The 18,850-nt window shown below is 47.6% G+C and overlaps 1 protein-coding gene across 3 annotated transcripts in view; it reads left to right on the top strand.

Moving 5' to 3' along the window:
- SCARB1 (scavenger receptor class B member 1) overlaps window positions 1–18,850 on the top strand; it is a 56,741-nt gene that overhangs the window by 7,684 nt on the left and 30,207 nt on the right. For all 3 annotated transcript variants that reach the window (XM_063143823.1, XM_063143824.1, XM_063143822.1), the window contains exons 2-7: window positions 2,517–2,674; window positions 9,187–9,328; window positions 13,154–13,357; window positions 15,100–15,195; window positions 16,572–16,687; window positions 18,235–18,401. In XM_063143823.1, coding sequence (XP_062999893.1) covers window positions 2,517–2,674; window positions 9,187–9,328; window positions 13,154–13,357; window positions 15,100–15,195; window positions 16,572–16,687; window positions 18,235–18,401 — 883 coding nt within the window. The remainder of the gene's footprint in view (window positions 1–2,516; window positions 2,675–9,186; window positions 9,329–13,153; window positions 13,358–15,099; window positions 15,196–16,571; window positions 16,688–18,234; window positions 18,402–18,850) is intronic.

Below are 18,850 nucleotides of genomic sequence, written 5' to 3'. Positions count from 1 at the left end.
GCACCTGGTTCACACAGTGGCCATGCAGCTGTCGAACCAGGAAACCACAAGCCAGGTGCAACAGCACCCTCCTGCCCATGTTCCCCAGCAACTAGTGTACATAGGTATACTGCCTCTGCTACTGGAAGTAGCAGAGAGCCATCCAGACTAGTAGCCATGGCTTGCCTTCTCCCCCAGGAATTTATCCAACCCCCTTTTAAAGCCATCCAAATTGATGTCCATCTCTACATCTTGTGGTAGTGAATTCCAAAGTTTATGCGCCGTGGGAAGAAATCTATGGTGTTCTTCAGAATAAGACAGCTACTCCTATATCTCCAGCTTGTGGTTTGCCTGCGGCTGATTACGAGTGTGAATCCATGCACTAATTCACATTAACTAATGCAGATTTGCACTCATGTGCACTTGTTCTAATGCACTGATGCGCATTAGTGCAAATCCCTCCCCAATAGTGAAAAACCCATCCGCACATCTGCAGAATCCATGACTCGGAAGAAACTGGCCCATTGGGAATTCGGATTCATAGAAATCCCCACTCATTTGAATCTGTCTGATTAAGGTGAGGATGACCTGAACCATCGTGGATCTGAGGTTGTGGATTGCAATTCCCAGCATCCCTGATCATGAACTATGCTGACTTGATCAGGCTGATGGGAGCCCAACTACATTTGTTGGGCCAAGGGACCCTCATCATTCACTTAGGCTGATATACCAACTGTGCCTTTATCTGGGCAGAGATAGCCTAGCTACAGTGATTAATGCTCTGATAACCTCTCATTTGGATTACTGCAATGCGTTATACGTGGGGCTGCCTTTGAAAACGGTCCGGAAGCTTCAGCTGGTACAAAACAGGGCAGCCCGTTTGCTAACAGGGACTGGCTGGCGAGATCACATTACGCCAGTCCTTTTACAACTTCATTGGCTGCCAGTCCGGGTCCGGGCCTGATTCAAAGTGCTGGTACTAACATTCAAAGCCCTAAATGGCTTGGGGCCAGGTTCTTTGTAGGAATGCCTCCTCCCATATGTGCCTGCCCGGACCTTAAGATCATCCACAGGGGTCCTTCTCCGTGAGCCCCTGCCAAAGGAAGTGAGGCAGGTGGGTACCAGGAGGAGGGCCTTCTCTGCTGTGGCACCCCGGCTGTGGAACGAGCTCCCCAGAGAGGTTTGCCTGGCGCCTACACTGCACTCCTTCCATCGCCAGCTGAAGACCGCTTTATTTTCTCAGTATTTTACCACCTAATTTAACTTGAATGTAAGCTTTTCTGTTTTAATCCCGTATTTTAATTTGTATCAATTTCTGCTGTGTGGTTTTATCCTGGTTGTGCTTTTTATATTGTATTTTGTATTTGTGTTTTTAGACTGCTGGTTGTTTTATTGTGCTTTTCATGGTTTTAATTTGCGTGAACCGCCCAGAGAGCTTCGGCTATTGGGCAGTATAAAAATGTAATAAATAAATAAATTAAAAGCTACTTGATCAATTCCCAGTCTGTGTAGCAGAGCAAGCCCTGAATATTGCAGCATGTTCAAAGGTGCGCCAGAGAAATCAATAACCAAAGGCTCTGATGAATCCAAAATGCCAATCAACAGAAAAGTGGGGGGCAGTTTTGTAACTGTATGAATTGTTGCTCTGAGTTTCCTTCTTTCCAAATGGTTGGAACAGCAAAGGGCTGAGTTCTTCTGAGGACAAGGGGTTTTTTTTGCTTTCGGGCTCAAAATTCTTACTTTGCCTGGGAGAGGGAGGAGAAAGCATGTATCCAACTTTAATTCACATGGGTGGGGGTGGGAGTATGTCTCGTTTGCTGGAAGCTTGGATTTAATAACTCAGGAGGCTCACAAAGTTCCTTGGGGAGAGTTCTAATTATTCTTTATTGCAATTATTCTTAATTGCAATATAAGAAACTGGTCTCCAAGAGCCCTTTGGGAAACGATGCGCTGGGGACATGCAAATATTTCTTTAGAGTTAGTTAGTCAGGGTTGGTTTTACAGAACTAGAACGCCCACTGCAGATCTAGACTTGCCCCCCCTTTTTGGGGGGGGCAGGCGGGCAGGGGGAACCAAAGTAGGAGCTTCCAAACTGGGTTGCACATAGACATAACTAATTACAACGGTTTGCAGCGTAAGATGGCTTGTAGATCGCTGATTGGTTGGCCCCTGTGGCAGCAACGAAGGCACACCCATTTCCCACCATCTGGAGCAGTTCTTAACATGTTTTTAAAAAGCATGTGTTTAACTTGATTAACATGCCAAGGCCCACGGCAAAGGGAAGACTCTGCTACCAATTGCTTCTCGCTTTTCATGGGGTTGTTATTGTTATTTAATGATTTGTGGTGTGTGTGGTTTTTACATGCTTCGGTGTTAGGTTAATTTTTGTATTGTTGGGCAGCTTGAGTTTTTGGTAGAAGTCTGGTTGGATATTAAAATAAATAAGCGGATGGTTCTGCATATAAAGCCCTTGTATGCGAAGCCCACCCTGGATTACCACATTATGCTAACGATGTGCTGTTTGCTTGTCGTTTCAGAATGTGAAGCTAGAGCCCAACAGCATGACATTCAACTTGTGGAAAGAAATCCCAGTGCCATTCTTCATGTCCATCTATTTCTTTGAGGTGGTGAATCCGAACGACATTCTAAAGGGAGCCAAGCCAGTGGTGAGGCAGCGGGGCCCATACGTGTACAGGTTTGAACTTTTCTAATCCAGCTTAATATGTGTGCGGATCATATAACTTCCTTTAAAAGCTATAGCAGATAGGAAGAGGTGCAAACTTGAGTAGCATAGCCCACTAGAAAGTCTTTTCCACCAGCTGCGATGAGATGGATGAGACTGCAGCTGAGCTTCTGCACAGCTTCGGTTACAAGGCATGCACAGTAATTGCAGTGAAATGGGCTCTCTAGGATTGTTTCAAAAGCGACTCCCATAAACGATTGCACTCGTGTCCTACGTGTGGCTTTTCGATTAGGGCTGTGCACCAGCCTCCCGAACGGCTTCGGGGCCCGATCCAGAACTTCCGGATCGGGCCCGAACCGCTTCAGTTGATCCGACCCTCCCCCGACCTGCTCCAGAACCAGAGCCAGAGCGAGATCGCAGCGTACGGCGGAGGCAGGTAAGTGGGGAAGAGGGGACAAAATGGGGGGCGAATAAGTCCCCCTTACCCTCCAGGTAAGCCCCCCTTCCCCCCCCCCCACTTACCTGCATCCATTGCGGTCCGGCAGCGGTTTCAACTGAGGCCCAGACCTCAAGCCTTGGCCTGGACCTCAGTTGAAGCCGCCGCCAGACCGCGACAGACACAGGTAAGCCCCCCTCCCGTTGCCCCCTTACCTGGCTCCACTGCCATCACCACACGGACTGCGGCGGCGGTGGCGGAGCCAGGTAAGCCCCCCTCCCCTCCCACTTACTTGCGTCGGTTGCAGTCCGCCGCTGGCTTCAACTGAGGCCCAGGCCTGCTTCTGCGGCTTGCTTCCGCTTTGAGGCCTGGGCTTCAGTTGAAGCCGCTGCTAGACCGTCACGGAGGCAGGTAAGCCCCCCTGCCCCCTTACCTGGCTCCGCCGCTGTCCAAGCTTAGATCACAGTTTGAAAACCACTGCATTAGATCAGTGAAGGGTGTTATCAATGGAGGATTTTCTAGGATCTAATACTAGTCGAAATCCTTTGCACAAAAGTGGCTGCATCATCATCATCATCATCATCATTATTTATTTCTTACCCACCTCTCTGATTGGATTGAGGCAGGGAACAACAGCAAACATAAAATACTGATTAAGAACATGTCCAATGTTGTTGTTCTTGTTGTTGTTATTATTATTAATTTGTATACTGCCCCATAGCTGAAACTCTCTGGGCGGTTTACAAAGATTAAAGCATTGAACATTTAAGAAGACAGGAATACAAAGTTTAAAACCCATAAAAACAAAACAGATAATCTACAAAGACAATATCTGTTTAAACGGATATTGATCTGGGGTCAGTCAGAAAGCTCAACATATACTGTCAAATGCCTGGGAAAAGAGAAATGTCTTGACTTGGCACTGAAAAGACAACAATTTTGGCGCCAGGCGACCCTCATCGGGGAGTTCATTCCATAATTGGGGGGCCACCACTGAAAAGACCCTCTCCCTTCTTGCCATCCTCTGATCGTCCTTCGTAGTAGGCACCTGGAAGAGGACCTTAGATGTTGATTGACGTGTATGGGTAGATTCATGCATGCATGCAATTCTCCTAGTAGGTGTGGTGGTTGGCGGAACACCCAGCTTCTTCTCAGCATTTACATTTTGCCTCCCTGATGTTTTAATGTACTTGTGGGTTTTGAATGTATGTATTGTTGCTTTGTACAAAGGAAGTTGGCACAGGGAAAGCTTCTTAGGGTAAATGTCTTTGTTTTCTCCCTTGTTCAAGATTAGGTTGAAAGCTAACGGAGATTCTTATCCCTCTCCTTGCTTAGGCCCAAAGCATCTAGACCTAGTGGCGCATAGCAGGGAGGGTTATCTGTTGATCTGCATAATCCCCCACCCTCAGGTCACCCGTAGAGGATTGCCAGTTCCCTGTTCTCTCAGAGGCTCCTTTTCCCTTCTCACAAACCGCTGTACTGCTGTTGTCAGGTTTTCGGTTGGTAGGAGTTCTCTGGGACCATAGCTATTAAAGACCTAAGCTGCTCTATCGAGGAAGGAATTGGCGATCCCGACAGGTGGAGGAGCCGTCATGGTCATGGGGAACCTTTGCACACACCTTGCCGATTTCAAGGCAGGGGGGAGGAGGCTGGCTTGATCAGCACTTTCCTCTGTTGAAACAAGTGGGCAGGCTGCATGCCCAAGAGCATGAGAAGCATCGGAGCATAAGAACATAAGAAGAGCCATGTTGGATCAGGCCAAGGGTCCATCTAGTCCAGCGCTCTGTTCCCACAGTGGCTGACCAGCTGCTTCAATGGGAAAGTCACAAGCAGGACATGAATGCAGCAGCACCCTCCCGCCCATGTTCCCCAGCCACTGGTGTACATAGGCATATTGCCTCTAATCCTGGAGGTAGCATGGCGCCATCAGGACTTGTAGCCATTGAGAGCCTTCTCCTCCAGGGATTTGTCTAACCGCCATTTATTTATTTATTTATTACATTTTTATACCGCCCGACAGCCGAAGCTCTCTGGGCGGTTTACGTTTAAATCCATCCAGATTGGTGGCCATCGCTAGCATTTGTTCAGAAGTTGCTCCGTTCATCCTGTGTGTGGTGTCTGCCTGCTCATCTATCCTTTGCCTGGGGTATTGGGGAAGGTATAGAAACCTTCCTGTACTCAGCCCTTCTACTAATATGAGTTGCTGTCTTCAACTACTCCTTTTACAGGACAAAAAGTTTCCTGGTCTTATCTGCCTGTAGAAATGGAATGTTTAAGAATGACTAGAAGAGCTGTTGTTTTATATTGTTGTTGTGCTTGGGTGAACGTAGGCTGCTGTTGTGCTTGGGTGAACATAGGCACATATGAGTTGGAAGTTTTGGGTTGGAAGAAAGGGAGGGGTTGGCCCGTCTCAACCTCGGAGGAAGATTACGAAACAGGTCCTGCACTGGCACCATAGACCTACTACTGCTAATTGCAGCAGACAAATATGAATAAACATTGAATGTCTCCAAATACTACTACTACTACGTTATTTCTTACCTTCCTTCCCCCTTTGGATTAGTGAGTTTAAACCCTACAAAGGCACAGTTACAAGATGGGGGACACTTGGCTCAGCAATACTACAAATGAGAAGGATCTTGGAATTGTTGTAGATCGCAAGCTGAATATGAGCCAACAGTGGGATATGGCTGCAAGAAAGGCAAATGCTATTTTGGGCTGTATTAATAGAAGTATAGCTTCCAAATCACATGAGGTACTGGTTCCTCTCTATTCGGCCCTGGTTAGGCCTCATCTAGAGTATTGCGTCCAGTTCTGGGCTCCACAATTCAAGAAGGATGCAGACAAGCTGGAGCGTGTTCAGAGGAGGGCAACCAGGATGATCAGGGGTCTGGAAACAAAGCCCTATGAAGAGAGACTGAAAGAACTGGGCATGTTTAGCCTGGAGAAGAGAAAATTGAGGGGAGACATGAGACCACTCTTCAAATACTTAAAAGGTTGTCCCACAGAGGAGGGCCAGGATCTCTTCTCGATCCTCCCAGAGTGCAGGACATGGAATAACGGGCTCAAGTTAAAGGAAGCCAGATTCCGGCTGGACATCAGGAAAAACTTCCTGACTGTTAGAGCAGTACGACAATGGAACCCATGACCTAGGGAGGTTGTGGGCTCTCCCACACTTGAGGCCTTCAAGAGGCAGCTGGACAACCATCTGTCAGGGATGCTTTAGGGTGGATTCCTGCATTGAGCAGGGGGTTGGACTTGATGGCCTTGTAGGCCCCTTCCAACTCTGCTATTCTATGATTCTATGAAATTACTGTAATTACCCTATCTGGTCTCTTCTCTTTTTCTTTTCTAAGATGCTTTAGTGCTAAAGCAAGGGTGTGGCTACTCCTGCACCTCCAGATGCTGTTGGACTGCAATGCCCATCAGCCTTATCCTACATAGACAGGGATGATGGGAGCTGAGAGTTTAGACGGCTACCCCTGTTCTAAAGTTAGGGTGATTAGATTTCTAAGACTGCAATCCTATGTGCACTTTCTTGGGAGTAAACCCCACGAAACGCCACGGGACTGTCTTCTGCGTGGGCGTGCTGTAAAGTACCCAGTTTCTCACTGCTGCCCAGGATTCTGTTGCTTTGAGCCAAAGCCAGCGTGCTCTGTTTTCCTCAAACCCAGATGTCCCTAAGCCTGGACCTCCTTAGTTGTTTTGGACGAATGTGCCCAAGATTCCTGGCCGTTGGCCATGTTGGCTGGGGTTGATGTGAACTGGAAACCCAAAACATCTGGAGAGCACCCAAGGAAGGAAGGCTGCTAGAAGCGCACCCAAGGCTGGGTGGGGGAAAGGATTGGGATTGTCTGCTTCCATCAAAAGTAAGCAAACTTGACTCACGAGGCAAGTGATCGCGTGCGAGGAGTGTGACATTGGAGGGATGCATTTGTGCAAAGCGTCTTTTCTGTCTTCCAGCAGCTGTTTTGCAACAGTCCTTTTTTGAGAAAAGCCCCCCTCCTCCAGCAGATGTTTGGAACTAACTCTGTTGCGTTGGCACCTGATGCAGGCTGGGCCTGCTGACTTGTTGTTCAGCGTTGAGCTGGCGGCTGCTTTCTCCTGGCCCTTCCCTTTTCCACTTCCTGCTTCATCAGGACACGTCTCCTTTGCCAAAGCCAAGCCAAACTGTCGCGTTTAACCCTGTGTGCATAGTTTAAAACCATTTTACTAGATGGTAAAATCTAGAGACGGGAGTGATTAGTGCTGACGCCAGGTTTTTGAGGGTTGCTCCTCATCCTCTTCCTCATCATGGCTGCCACTTGCTTGCTTGACAGGCTAAGAGCGTCTTCTGCTCCTCCTCCTCCTCCTCCTCCTCCTCCTCCTCCTCCTCGTCACCACCGTTGGCTGAACCAGAGCGAGAAGCAGGTGAACAAGCTGGTTGTAGCGGAGGACCGACTCCAGGGGGCGCTGCAGGCCCTGGGCAGGTGCCCAATCATACTTACCCTTGGCATCAGCCTCGGGGCAGACCACAGGACTGTAGGAGCAGCTTCGTTACTTAGCAGCACCCCGAGGTCCACCAACTGAAGCCTGATGCAAAATGGCGGCTCAAGGTAGAAGCAGTTCCCTCCTGCACCCCAGGAGCTGTGAGCCGGAATGGCCTGCATGCAGCGGTACAAATCTACATCTTGTCATGCCCCTACTTGAGGAGTCCTCCTCAGAGGAGGAGCTAGAGGCCCCAGAAGCCGAAGCCCCAGACCCAAGACCACCATCAGATCCGCAGGAGCCTGAGCCCTCGGGGGAGGTAGTTGCAGGACCATCCCTGCCAGGAGAAAGGGCCTCTGCCTCTGCACCCCCCTGACCCCCAGAGGTGACGTTGCCACAAGCGACAGGCGAGTAACGCTCTTGTGCGATGGAGTACTCGCCTGCAGAAAAGGTCTCCTTGGGGAGAAAGGGTCTCCTCAGGAGAAGGGCTCTGAAAGGAGAGCTTTGATTACTGCAGCTGAGCTCTGGGTGGGGTCCAGCAGGCTGCATTTGGCATCAGCCAGCGTTGGAACAATTTTGGTCCATCCTGCCTTGAACCGTGCATCCTGAACCTTGCCTTGCCTTGCCTTGTCTTGCCGGATAACCTGTTTATTTACCTTTTGGACTGCCTACCGACTCTGTCTCTGGACTATGTAACGTACTGACTGCTTACCTGTGTTTTGACCTTTGCCTGTTATCATGACTCCTCCTGTTTTTGCCTGACTCTCTTGACTGATTGACTGCATGTGCTCTGACCTCAGCATGGATTGATTGTCCCTCTGTATATACCTGATCTGCACCTAGAGCATCCTACAGCCAAGCAGGACACATCTTGAGTTATGGCAAGCCAGCATTTCGGATCAGCCCTATGCTGCTGTTCAGCGTGCTTGTGGGGGCAAGCAGAAAGTAGCTTGTGTGGAAGTCTCATCCAACATTCCTGTCCCCAACTTTCTTGAGTTGAGGAGGAACACGTGAAGGAAGGATACTGCTTATGTCCGTTTGACTGCAAGTCAACATTTCTGTGTAATCTGGAATGCTTTATCAAGGTTTTTGTTCGTGTAGAGGGTTCTAGGCTGCTACATGCATGCAAACAGGTATTTCGGCTTCTCCTCCAGGTGTTCCAACTCCAGTTCAACACAGGAAGGTTGGGATTGTGAGTGTAGATGCATGCATGCTTACATCATGCCTGCACTTTTAGTCCTCCCATGAACAGGAGATTGTGTGTGTGTGTGTGTGTGTGTGTGTGTATCTCCTTGCTTTCTGATTAATCAAGGGCACTTTGAGTTGATTAACAGGTCTATTGTCTTGTTTTGAAATGGACAGATCTAACCGGTGAATTGGTTCAGCAACCTTGTGCCTTCGGGACATTTTGGAGGTCAACTCCCATCAGTCCCAAAGAGGGACCCAGCAGTCATTATCAGGACTGCTGGGAGTTGTAATCCCAACTCATTGAGAGAGCACCAGGCTGAGGAAGGGTGGATTAAATGTTGCAGCCTGATTTAGGTATCTACAAAGGAAGATTCTCCTGTTGCCCAGATAAAAATGTAAGCATCGACTTAATCTAGCTATGTCTGTCTTTCAGTGAGCGCAGATATAAAGACAACATAACTTTCCACGACAATGGTACGGTCTCCTTCTTGGGATGGCGAGAGCTCTTCTTCCATCCAGATAAATCAAATGGGTCGGAATCGGATTATGTTGTTGTACCGAATATCTTGGTAATGGTAAGTGAACTCCCAACTCTTGAGAGATATAGACTGCCATCCTATAACCACTTACCTAGAAGTAAGGCCTGTTGAATTCAATGGGGCTTGCTTCTGAGTAGACTTGTATAGGATTGCGTTATTTGTTCAATTCTATGGATTTTATTTATCTGAGTCTCAGTGGGCCTGTTCAGACAACACACTAAGCCATTGTTAGGCTGCAAATGGATAATGAGGTTGTTTAAACTCTGGTTATGCAGCCGCCTAGGTAGGATGCTACGGTGCTCTTCTGCTTGTACTAGGGCAGGGGGCATCCATTTCATTCCCAAATATTTCCCAGGAATGGATTTTGGAGGGGTTACGGGGAGCGGCAGGTAGAAGGAAGAAGTGCGGAAATCCATTTTCGCAGCTCTCTCTTAGAAAATGAAACAAAGCGATCCCCAGAAATCAAGAACAAACGTAATTGCTTAATTGAAAAAAAAAAAAATCGGTAAAGCCCAAAAGACAACAATAAAGAAAGCGGATATAAATAGATCCAATCTACAGATAATCCCAACAATAAAATATATTTTAATAGGGCTGTGAAACTCTGTAAATGCAGCAGACCCCAACCTTTTTGGCACCAGGGACCGGTTTCATGGAAGACAATTTTTCCATGGACTGGGGTGGTTGGGTTTGAGGGGATGGTTTTGGGAAGCCACGCCCACCCACCCCCACTCCAGCGTCCTGGCTTCGCTTCAGCTGGGTGGGCGCCCAGCTGAAGTGAAGCCAAGACGCTGGGACGGGGCGGCGGCTTCGGAACAGTGCGCCTAGAAGTCGCTCTCCCAGAGCGGCTTCCGGCCGGCCGCACCGTTCCGAAGCCACCCCACCCATCCCAGTGTCCTGGCTTCACTTCGGCTGGGCAGGCAAAATGGCGCCCCGCACCCAGGTATGCTGGGGTGGGAGTGGGTGGGTGAAAGCAGCTCACCTGTGTGACCCGGTTCCTAACAGGCCACGGACTGGGACCGGTCCGTGGCCCCTGGGTTGGGGACCCCTGCTGTAATGGATAGAACTTCTAATATGCCTTTTTTCTTTCTTACTTATTATATCTTGAGAACAATTCCCAACCACTTTTAGAACTTGTCAAGCAAGGCTTTTAATGTCTAATGTTGTAAACTTGGGACAGTTTAATTTAACCTCATTATGAAAAAGCAGCACAGAACAGGCAAAAAGCACACATGGGATAGAAATGTCAGGCTTAGAGATTCTGTTACCTCTTCAAATACTTCAGCTCTCCCCAACTTGGGGCTCTCCTGTTGTGTTGGACTTTGAGCATCATCACACTAGGGAAAATTGCGTTTCCATACCATCACTTCTCCACCCCTGCTTTTGTCCCTCATTACTTCTTCTTTCTGCCTGGAGGGGAAAGAGGAAGTAAACAAAGACCATGTGGCCCATTCAGGGGCCGTTTCTATCACAACGCTTTTCCTGCACACAGTGGGAGATTGCAGTAGCACATTCCAGGTTTTGTGTTGTTGTTGCTGTTGTTTTAAAAAGTCGTACTGAAAGGGGTCTATTTTGCTGTGGAAAATCACATGGGAGGCACGTGGGAGGTGGACGTTGCCGTCTGAAGGACGTGCGCACATCCGTAAGTGGGCAGTAGCCAACGTGCGATAAAACACTCTTCTGATGAGCAGAGAATTGCAGTTCAACACATTGGTTGGGGAAGGCCAATATGTTTACATTTGTCCAGGACAGGATTCCAATAGCACTCTTCAAATACTTTAAAGGTTGTCACACAGAGGAGGGCCAGGATCTCTTCTCGATCCTCCCAGAGTGCAGGACACGGAATAAAGGGCTCAAGTGACAGAAAGCCGGATTCTGGCTGGACATCACGAAAAACTTCCTGACTGTTAGAGCAGTACGACAATGGAATCAGTTACCTGGTGGGCTCTCCCACACTAGAATCATAGAATCATAGAATAGCAGAGTTGAAAGGGGCCTACAAGACCATCGAGTCCAACCCCCTGCTCAATGCAGGAATCCACCCTAAATCATCCCTGACAGATGGTTGTCCAACTTCCTCTTGAATGCCTCTAGTGTGGGAGAGCCCACAACCTCCCTAAGTAACTGATTCCATTGTCGTACTCCTCTAACAGTCAGGAAGTTTTTCCTGATGTCCAGCTGGAATCTGGCTTCTTTTAACTTGAGCCCGTTATTCCGTGTCTTGCACTCTGGGAGGATCGAGAAGAGATCCTGGCCCTCCTCTGTGTGACAACCTTTTAAGTATTTGAAGAGTGGTCTCATGTCTCCCCTCAATCTTCTCTTCTCCAGGCTAAACATGCCCAGTTCTTTCAGTCTCTCTTCATAGGGCTTTGTTTCCAGACCCCTGATCATCCTGGTTGCCCTCCTCTGAACACGCTCCAGCTTGTCTGCGTCCTTCTTGAATTGTGGAGCCCAGAACTGGACGCAATACTCTAGATGAGGCCTAACCAGGGCCGAATAGAGAGGAACCAGTACCTCACGTGATTTGGAAGCTATACTTCTATTAATGCAGCCCCAAATAGCATTTGCCTTTCTTGCAGCCATTTCGCACTGTTGGCTCATATTCAGCTTGCGATCTACAACAATTCCAAGATCCTTCTCGTTTGTATTATTGCTGAGCCAAGTATCCCCCATCCTGTAACTGTGCATTTGGTTTCTATTTCCTAAATGTAGAACTTGGCATTTATCCCTATTAAATTTCATTTTGTTGTTTTCAGTCCAGCACTCCAGGCTATCAAGATCACTTTGAAGTTTGTTTCTGTCTTCCAGGATATTAGCTATGCCATCCAATTTGGTGTCATCTGCAAATTTGAGAAGTGTTCCCGGCACCTCCTCATCCAAATCATTAATAAAAATGTTGAAGAGCCCTGGGCCCAGGACTGAGCCCTGCGGTACCCCACTCGTTGCCTCTCCCCAGTTTGAGAAGGTTCCATTGATAAGTACTCTTTGAGTCCGATTCTGTAGCCAGCTGTGGATCCACCTAATAGTTGTTCCATCTAGCCCACTTTCAGCTAGTTTGTTAATCAGAATGTCATGTGGTACTTTGTCAAAAGCTTTGCTGAAGTCAAGATGTATGACGTCCACAGCATTCCCACAGTCCACAAGGGAGGTTACCCTATCAAAAAATGAGGTCAAATTAGTCTGACAGGACTTGTTCTTGACAAATCCATGTTGGCTTCTAGGGATCACAGCACTGATTTCAAGGTGTTTACAGATTGACTTCTTTATAATCTGCTCCAGAATTTTCCCAGGGATGGATGTCAGACTGACTGGTCTGTAGTTCCCAGGTTCCTCCTTTTTGCCCTTTTTGAAGATAGGGACGTTAGCCCTCCTCCAGTCGTCCGGCACCTCACCCGTCTTCCATGATTTTGCAAAGATAATAGAGAAAGGTTCTGAGAGTTCTTCCTCTAGCTCCTTCGTTACTCTAGGATGCAGTTCATCGGGCCCTGGAGATTTGAACTCATTCAAGGAAATTAGGTGTTCTTTGACCATTTGTTTATCAATCTCAAACTGTAATCCTGCCCCCTCAACTTCTGCTTCACTTTTTCCAGGGGGGTCATAGACCCCCCTGGAAAAGGGGGCCTTCAAGAGGCAGCCGGACAACCATCTGTCAGGAATGCTTTAGGGTGTATTCCTGCATTGAGCAGGGGGTTGGACTCGATGGCCTTGTAGGCCCCTTCCAACTCTGCTCTTCTATGATTCTATGACTTCCATGAATGCTTTCACAAACTGAACTCCACTTACTAGTTTGCGATACAATAACCTATTCTCGATGATTTTCTTCTTTTCTTCTCGGTTCTGTTTTGCTCCGTTCCCGAAAAGGGAGCAGCAATGATGCTTGAGGATATGCCACTCGCCTTGAAGCTGACCGTCAGCAGTGCCTTTGCCTTCTTCAAGCACAAGGCTTTCATGAACCGCACAGTCGAGGATATCCTGTGGGGATACGAGGACCCACTCATCGACTTCCTGGACAAGATCAAGCCCGGCTTGTTTCCAGGCAAAGGGAAATTTGGTTTATTTACTGAAGTAAGTCAAACGTCGGGGTGGGGTGGGGGAGGAATTGGTCTGAAGTAAGCAATGGAGGAACTTGAGGAATGTGGCAGAAATCAGAAGAAGATGGATACGGCGACCAAGTCCCAACAGGTTCCATAGCAATCCTTATGCTTCCACTGGAACAAGGGAGAGGATGCTAGAAAGTCAGGTCAGAGTATTTTGTCCCTCTAGCCCAGTATTGTCCTCTGCAACCTGGTGCTCTTGACAGTGGTCATGAACCTCCAGGCAGGTGGCCACTGGCTTGGGGAGAAGGCTGGTCTGCTCTAACGGGCATTGTCCTTGCAGGGTCTCAGGTAGAGAAGGGTCTTTCCACATCACCTGGATCCCATCCCATTCCCTTTCAGCTGTCGATGCCAGGGACTGAACCCATAACGTCCTGCATGCAGAATGGATACTCTGCCACTGAGCTATGGAAGGAGGAGGAATACAACTGGATTTAATTTCTCTTTCCATTGCATAATATAAAAAGGAAGGGTGTTCCACACGTCCTACAAGAGAGCAGGACAACTTTCACATGCCAACGCCTTTCAGATCCGACCCAGCATGTTTAACACGGGATGTCGGACGTCTTTCTGCCCAAGGGCCAAATTTAATTTTGGAGAAGGTCTCAGGGGCCAAATTCTAGCAGTCATGGCTTGGGTGAAGGTACAAGGGTGGGGCTAAAGGCAAATGGGTGTGGCTGAAATATACCACCATATTTTAATTTGAAGCTCTTCTTACCAGTAGCTAAGCTTTAGCAGTGGCATTTCAACCTTTTATGATGAGTGGGGGGGATACACATAAAAGCTGGAAACAACCAAATGATTGGCTGTCAGTGGGAAGGGGATGAGGCCAGGGGGAAAGAGCATGGCCTTCTGGGAAGCCCCGGAAGGCCAGATTTGACTCACAGGCATAAGGTTTGACACCCCTGGTTTAACTAAATGACTCGATAACCTACTCGATGAAGCAAATCACTTCAATTGCCCAAAGGTAAGACTGACTTATCAAGGCCAGCGCAAAGGCTTTGCCTGCACAATTCATCTCCAATGAACATCTGGAGCAGGGCTTCTAGCCATAGCTGCTTCCCTGGCATTTGGATAAATAACATCTCGTGAAGGTCATATGCAGGTTTGGGTTGCCCTGCCCTGCCTCTTCTCTCCGGCCCAAAGCAAACTTGCTTTTATCCCTAGTCGTTGATGTCGGGAGAGTTTTGGGGAAAGGCATGGGACTTCAGGAGGGAGGCAGACCATCTAGCCCTGGGAGATGTCCAGGGAGGCAGTCCACAAAATGTAGTGATGGCTGCTACTTTGGAATGGCTTTAAAGGGGGACTCAACAAATTCGTGGAGGAGAAGGCTATCAATGACTACTAATCCTGACGGCTCTGTGCTACCTCCGGTATCAGAGGCAGTGTGACTATGTACACCAGTTGCTGGGGAGAATGGGCAGGAGCATGCTTTTGCACTCATGTCCTGCTTTTGGGTTTCCTGCAGGCATCTAGTCGACCACTGTGTGAACAGAATTCTGGACTAGATGGACCCTTGGTTTGAACCAACATGGCTCTTCTTGTGTTCTTAATCCAATCCCTAGGGCTGGAGCAGTTCTCCCACCCCTAGCCTAAAGTCAAGAACTTCCTCAGCAAGGCCTACCTAAGGCCACCTCCCCCAACTTTGGGTCCCCTGATGTTGGTGTACAACAAGCATATCTTCTGCCTGACCTCCTCTTTTCTTCACTGCAGTTGAACAACTCCAATTCAGGACTGTTCACGGTGTACAGTGGCATGGACAACGTAACTGAAACCCAAATGGTGGATAACTGGAACGGCTTAAAAAAGGTAAAAGCAAACCTACCTCTTTGAAGGCAGGGCAAAAAAAACACCACTCCTTCAGATCCTTGTACACAGACTTAGAATCATAGAATAGTAGAATTAAAACGGGCCTATAAGGCCATTGAGTCCAACCCCCAGCTCAATGCAGGAATCCACCCTAGAACATATCTGACAGATGGTTGTCCAGCTGCCTCTTGAAGGCCTCTAGTGTGGGAAAGCCCACCACCTCCCGAGGTAACTGGTTCCATTATCGTACTGCTCTAACAGCCAGGAAGTTTTTCCTGATGTCCAGCCGGTATCTGGCTTCCTGTAACTTGAGCCCATTATTCCGTGGCCTGCATTCTGGGATGATTGAGAAGTGATCCTGGCCCTCCTCTGTGTGACAACCTTTCAAATATCAGAAGAGTGCTATCATGTCTCCCCTCAATCTTCTCTTCTCCAGGCTAAACATGCCCAGGTGTTTCAGTCTCTCTTCCTAGGGCTTTGTTTCCAGACCCCTGATCATCCTGGTTGCCCTCCTCTAAACACGCTTCAGCTTGTCTGCATCCTTCTTGAAGTGTGGTGCCCAGAACTGGACGGAATACTCTAGATGAGGCCTAACCAGGGCCAAATAGAGAGGAACCAGTACCTCGCATGATTTGGAAACTATACTTCTATTAATACAGCCCCAAATAGCATTTGCCTTTTTTGCAGCCACATCACACTGTTGGGTCATATTCAGCTTGTGATCTACAACAATTCCAGTACGTTATGTTCTTGCTTTATGTCAAGCCAGTGCTATTTCCTACTCCATCAGTGTGCATGTAGTGAGTCTGGCGAAAGAGGCTTGGCATTACATAAGAATCCCCAAAGTTTATTGTATTTTTATTTTTTAAAATTTCCATGGTCTCCCCTGCACTATAACTTAATCTGGTTTTATATGACATTTGTAAAGCTGTACATCTTGATTTTATCTATTATGGTTTTAATTGTAAACTGCACAGAAAGCCTTGGCTGTTGGGCAATCTAAATATGTAATAAATAAATAAATGGTCTCCTATCAAAAATAGGCAGGCCTACACCTGTGTTCCGTGCTTAAAACATGAAATTCTCCCCGGAGGTGGTTCAAATTCTACACTGTGAGAAACATCAAATGCGTCAGCTGGGATAAACCTCCTGACACAGCAGCTCTGCATTTTTATTTTAAAAAATGGGGCTGCAACACTTGATGGCACAATCCTATACACGTCTCCTTAGCGAGGAGTTCAGTGAGGCTCACTCTAGGATTAGAGGGGGAGGATTTGGATCAGAAACAGTTGAGAAGGTTATCTTGGTGTGGGGATGGGTATAGGTTGCCTTGGCCAGGCTGGTGTTTGTATCTTTGTCTTGCATTTCCCCTGTAGGTGTCATACTGGAATTCTGAGCAATGCAACATGATCAATGGGACTGCTGGGGAAATGTGGCCCCCATTCCTGACCCCTTCCTCACCTGTGGAGTTCTACAGTCCTGATGCTTGCAGGTAAAGCTGAGCAGAGATTCTTTCCTCTGCGCAACTCCAACTCTTCCCTGGAATCACTTTGCTCTTTGACCCAGGTTTTCTTTCCCGTTTCTAACTGCAATGTAGCACAACTTTACTGATTTACTGGCCATTAGTAACTCCCTTCCCTCAAGCAAGTTTTGAGCACAAAATTATCACCTTCCTGCTTCCCAGTGTTTTGCCAAATAGGTAGTGGCTGTTTTTGGATATTCAGAAACGCTAAGACGAAAACGAGGTTTATTCGACAACAAAATAGGCTAGTGTAACGACGGAAGAAACCTGACCCTAATACAGAATAGTAAGAAAGCAATCCAGTACAGAATATAGGCAGCAAGGAGAAATTACAAGCAAGGTTCATCCTGGGATTGTTCCCTGGGACTCGGCCTGGTAAATAGCACCTCTTCCGTCCAAGTCTGTATCAATCCTCTTTCTGAAGTCCCATAGGGACTTGTATACTGCTGTAGGTGAATGACACTGATTCATACTTTGATGGGCTTGGTTATGCAACAACCTCGATAAAGAAGTCTATATTGGCCAGGGCCAACATAGATAATGAAGTAATAATCTCAGTTTTCCCTAAACATCTAAAGATGCAGTTGACTTGGGAGTCTCCTCTGGATGCATGCTATCTTGGACAGATAAGCAAGCCAGTGGCAGGCCTTGAAAAGAAAACTTGCAGGCTATTCCAGAGGTCAGGAATGCAGAGGAGGTTCAGGCCTGGAAGGAACAATTGCTCTACACAATTGTCTTCCAGTAGCTTCCACTACACCCAGCAACTGTCATTCAGAGAATGCTTCTTGGAGGAGATACTGTATATATTGTGACTTATTTATTTATTTATTTATTACATTTCTATACCGCCCAATAGCTGGAGCTCTCTGGGCGGTTCACAAAAATTAAAAACATTCAAAGTATAAAACAACAGTATAAAACCATAATATAAAACACAATATAAAAACTCAACCAGATAAAAACAGCAGCAATGCAAAATTACAAATTTAAAACAAGTTAAAATTTATTTATAGACTGTTAAAATGCTGGGAGAATAAAAAGGTCTTCACCTGGCGTCTAAAAGCATATAATGTAGGTGCCAAGCGAACCTCCTTAGGGAGCTCATTCCACAGCCGGGGTGCCACAGCAGAGAAGGCCCTCCTCCTGGTAGCCACCTGCCTCACTTCCTTTGGCAGGAGCTTATAAACTTAAAGTTATAAACTTATTAAAGGACTTATAAACTTATCCCCCCTAGATTGGACTAATCACTGTCCAAGCTGGTGGCCGTCGTCACCTCGTATGGCCATGAGTTCCACAGCTTTAACTATGTGCTGCATGAGGACGCCCTTCCTTTTGTCTGCCTTGAATCTTTCACTCTTCACCTTCACTGATGGAGGGCGTGAAGGCAGGGCCTCTCCTGTTCTGTTGTAATGGAAGGCATGGAGAAACGCACCAGTTTAGCAGTGGAATTTCGTGTGTTCGAGGATATTCAAGCTCTGCTTGTGCTTGGGTGAGTCTCTTGAAATCTCTTGTCTCAGATCCATGAAACTAGACTTCGTTCAAACTGGAGAATTCAAAGGCATACCTTCGTACCGCTATCATGCACCGAAGACCATGTTTGCCAACGGGACAGACTATCCACCCAATGAAGGCTTCTGTCCATGCCGTCAGTCCGGAATCCAGAACGTCAGCGCTTGTCGATCAAGTACGTCTCCCTAGCGTTTTTATTTAGTTGGAGGGCATCACAGGTTCTGAAAGAGAGGCTGGGTTTTGAATGGGTATCGTTGGCTCGGTCAAATCCCCCCTTGGTGAACTGGGAAAAGAGGTTATGGCGATATCCTTGGGAAATGGAGGGATCATCCCTCCCTGCTCCCGGGACCCCCTGTGCGTCATGTGGACACACAGGGATGATCCCCCCGGTGTAGACATGCCCTGTGTGTCTAGAACAACAGGTCTATGCCCCATCTTTGGCCACTTCTCCAATCCTGTAAATTGGGATTGTTCCTTGCCATTTTTATTACTTTTGTTGCCTTGAAACTCCCAGTCTCATAGTCTTTAATGGGAAGGAAATGTTCATGTTCTGAGCAGTTGGTTAGGTTTTGTTCCGCCGTGGGTTAGAGGGAGGGACCGTAGCTCAACAGCAGAGCACCTGCT

The sequence above is a fragment of the Elgaria multicarinata genome, chromosome 18 (genome assembly GCF_023053635.1).
Source record: "Elgaria multicarinata webbii isolate HBS135686 ecotype San Diego chromosome 18, rElgMul1.1.pri, whole genome shotgun sequence".
NCBI classification, from domain to species: domain Eukaryota; kingdom Metazoa; phylum Chordata; class Lepidosauria; order Squamata; family Anguidae; genus Elgaria; species Elgaria multicarinata.
This window is presented reverse-complemented; position numbering and strand designations above follow the sequence as displayed.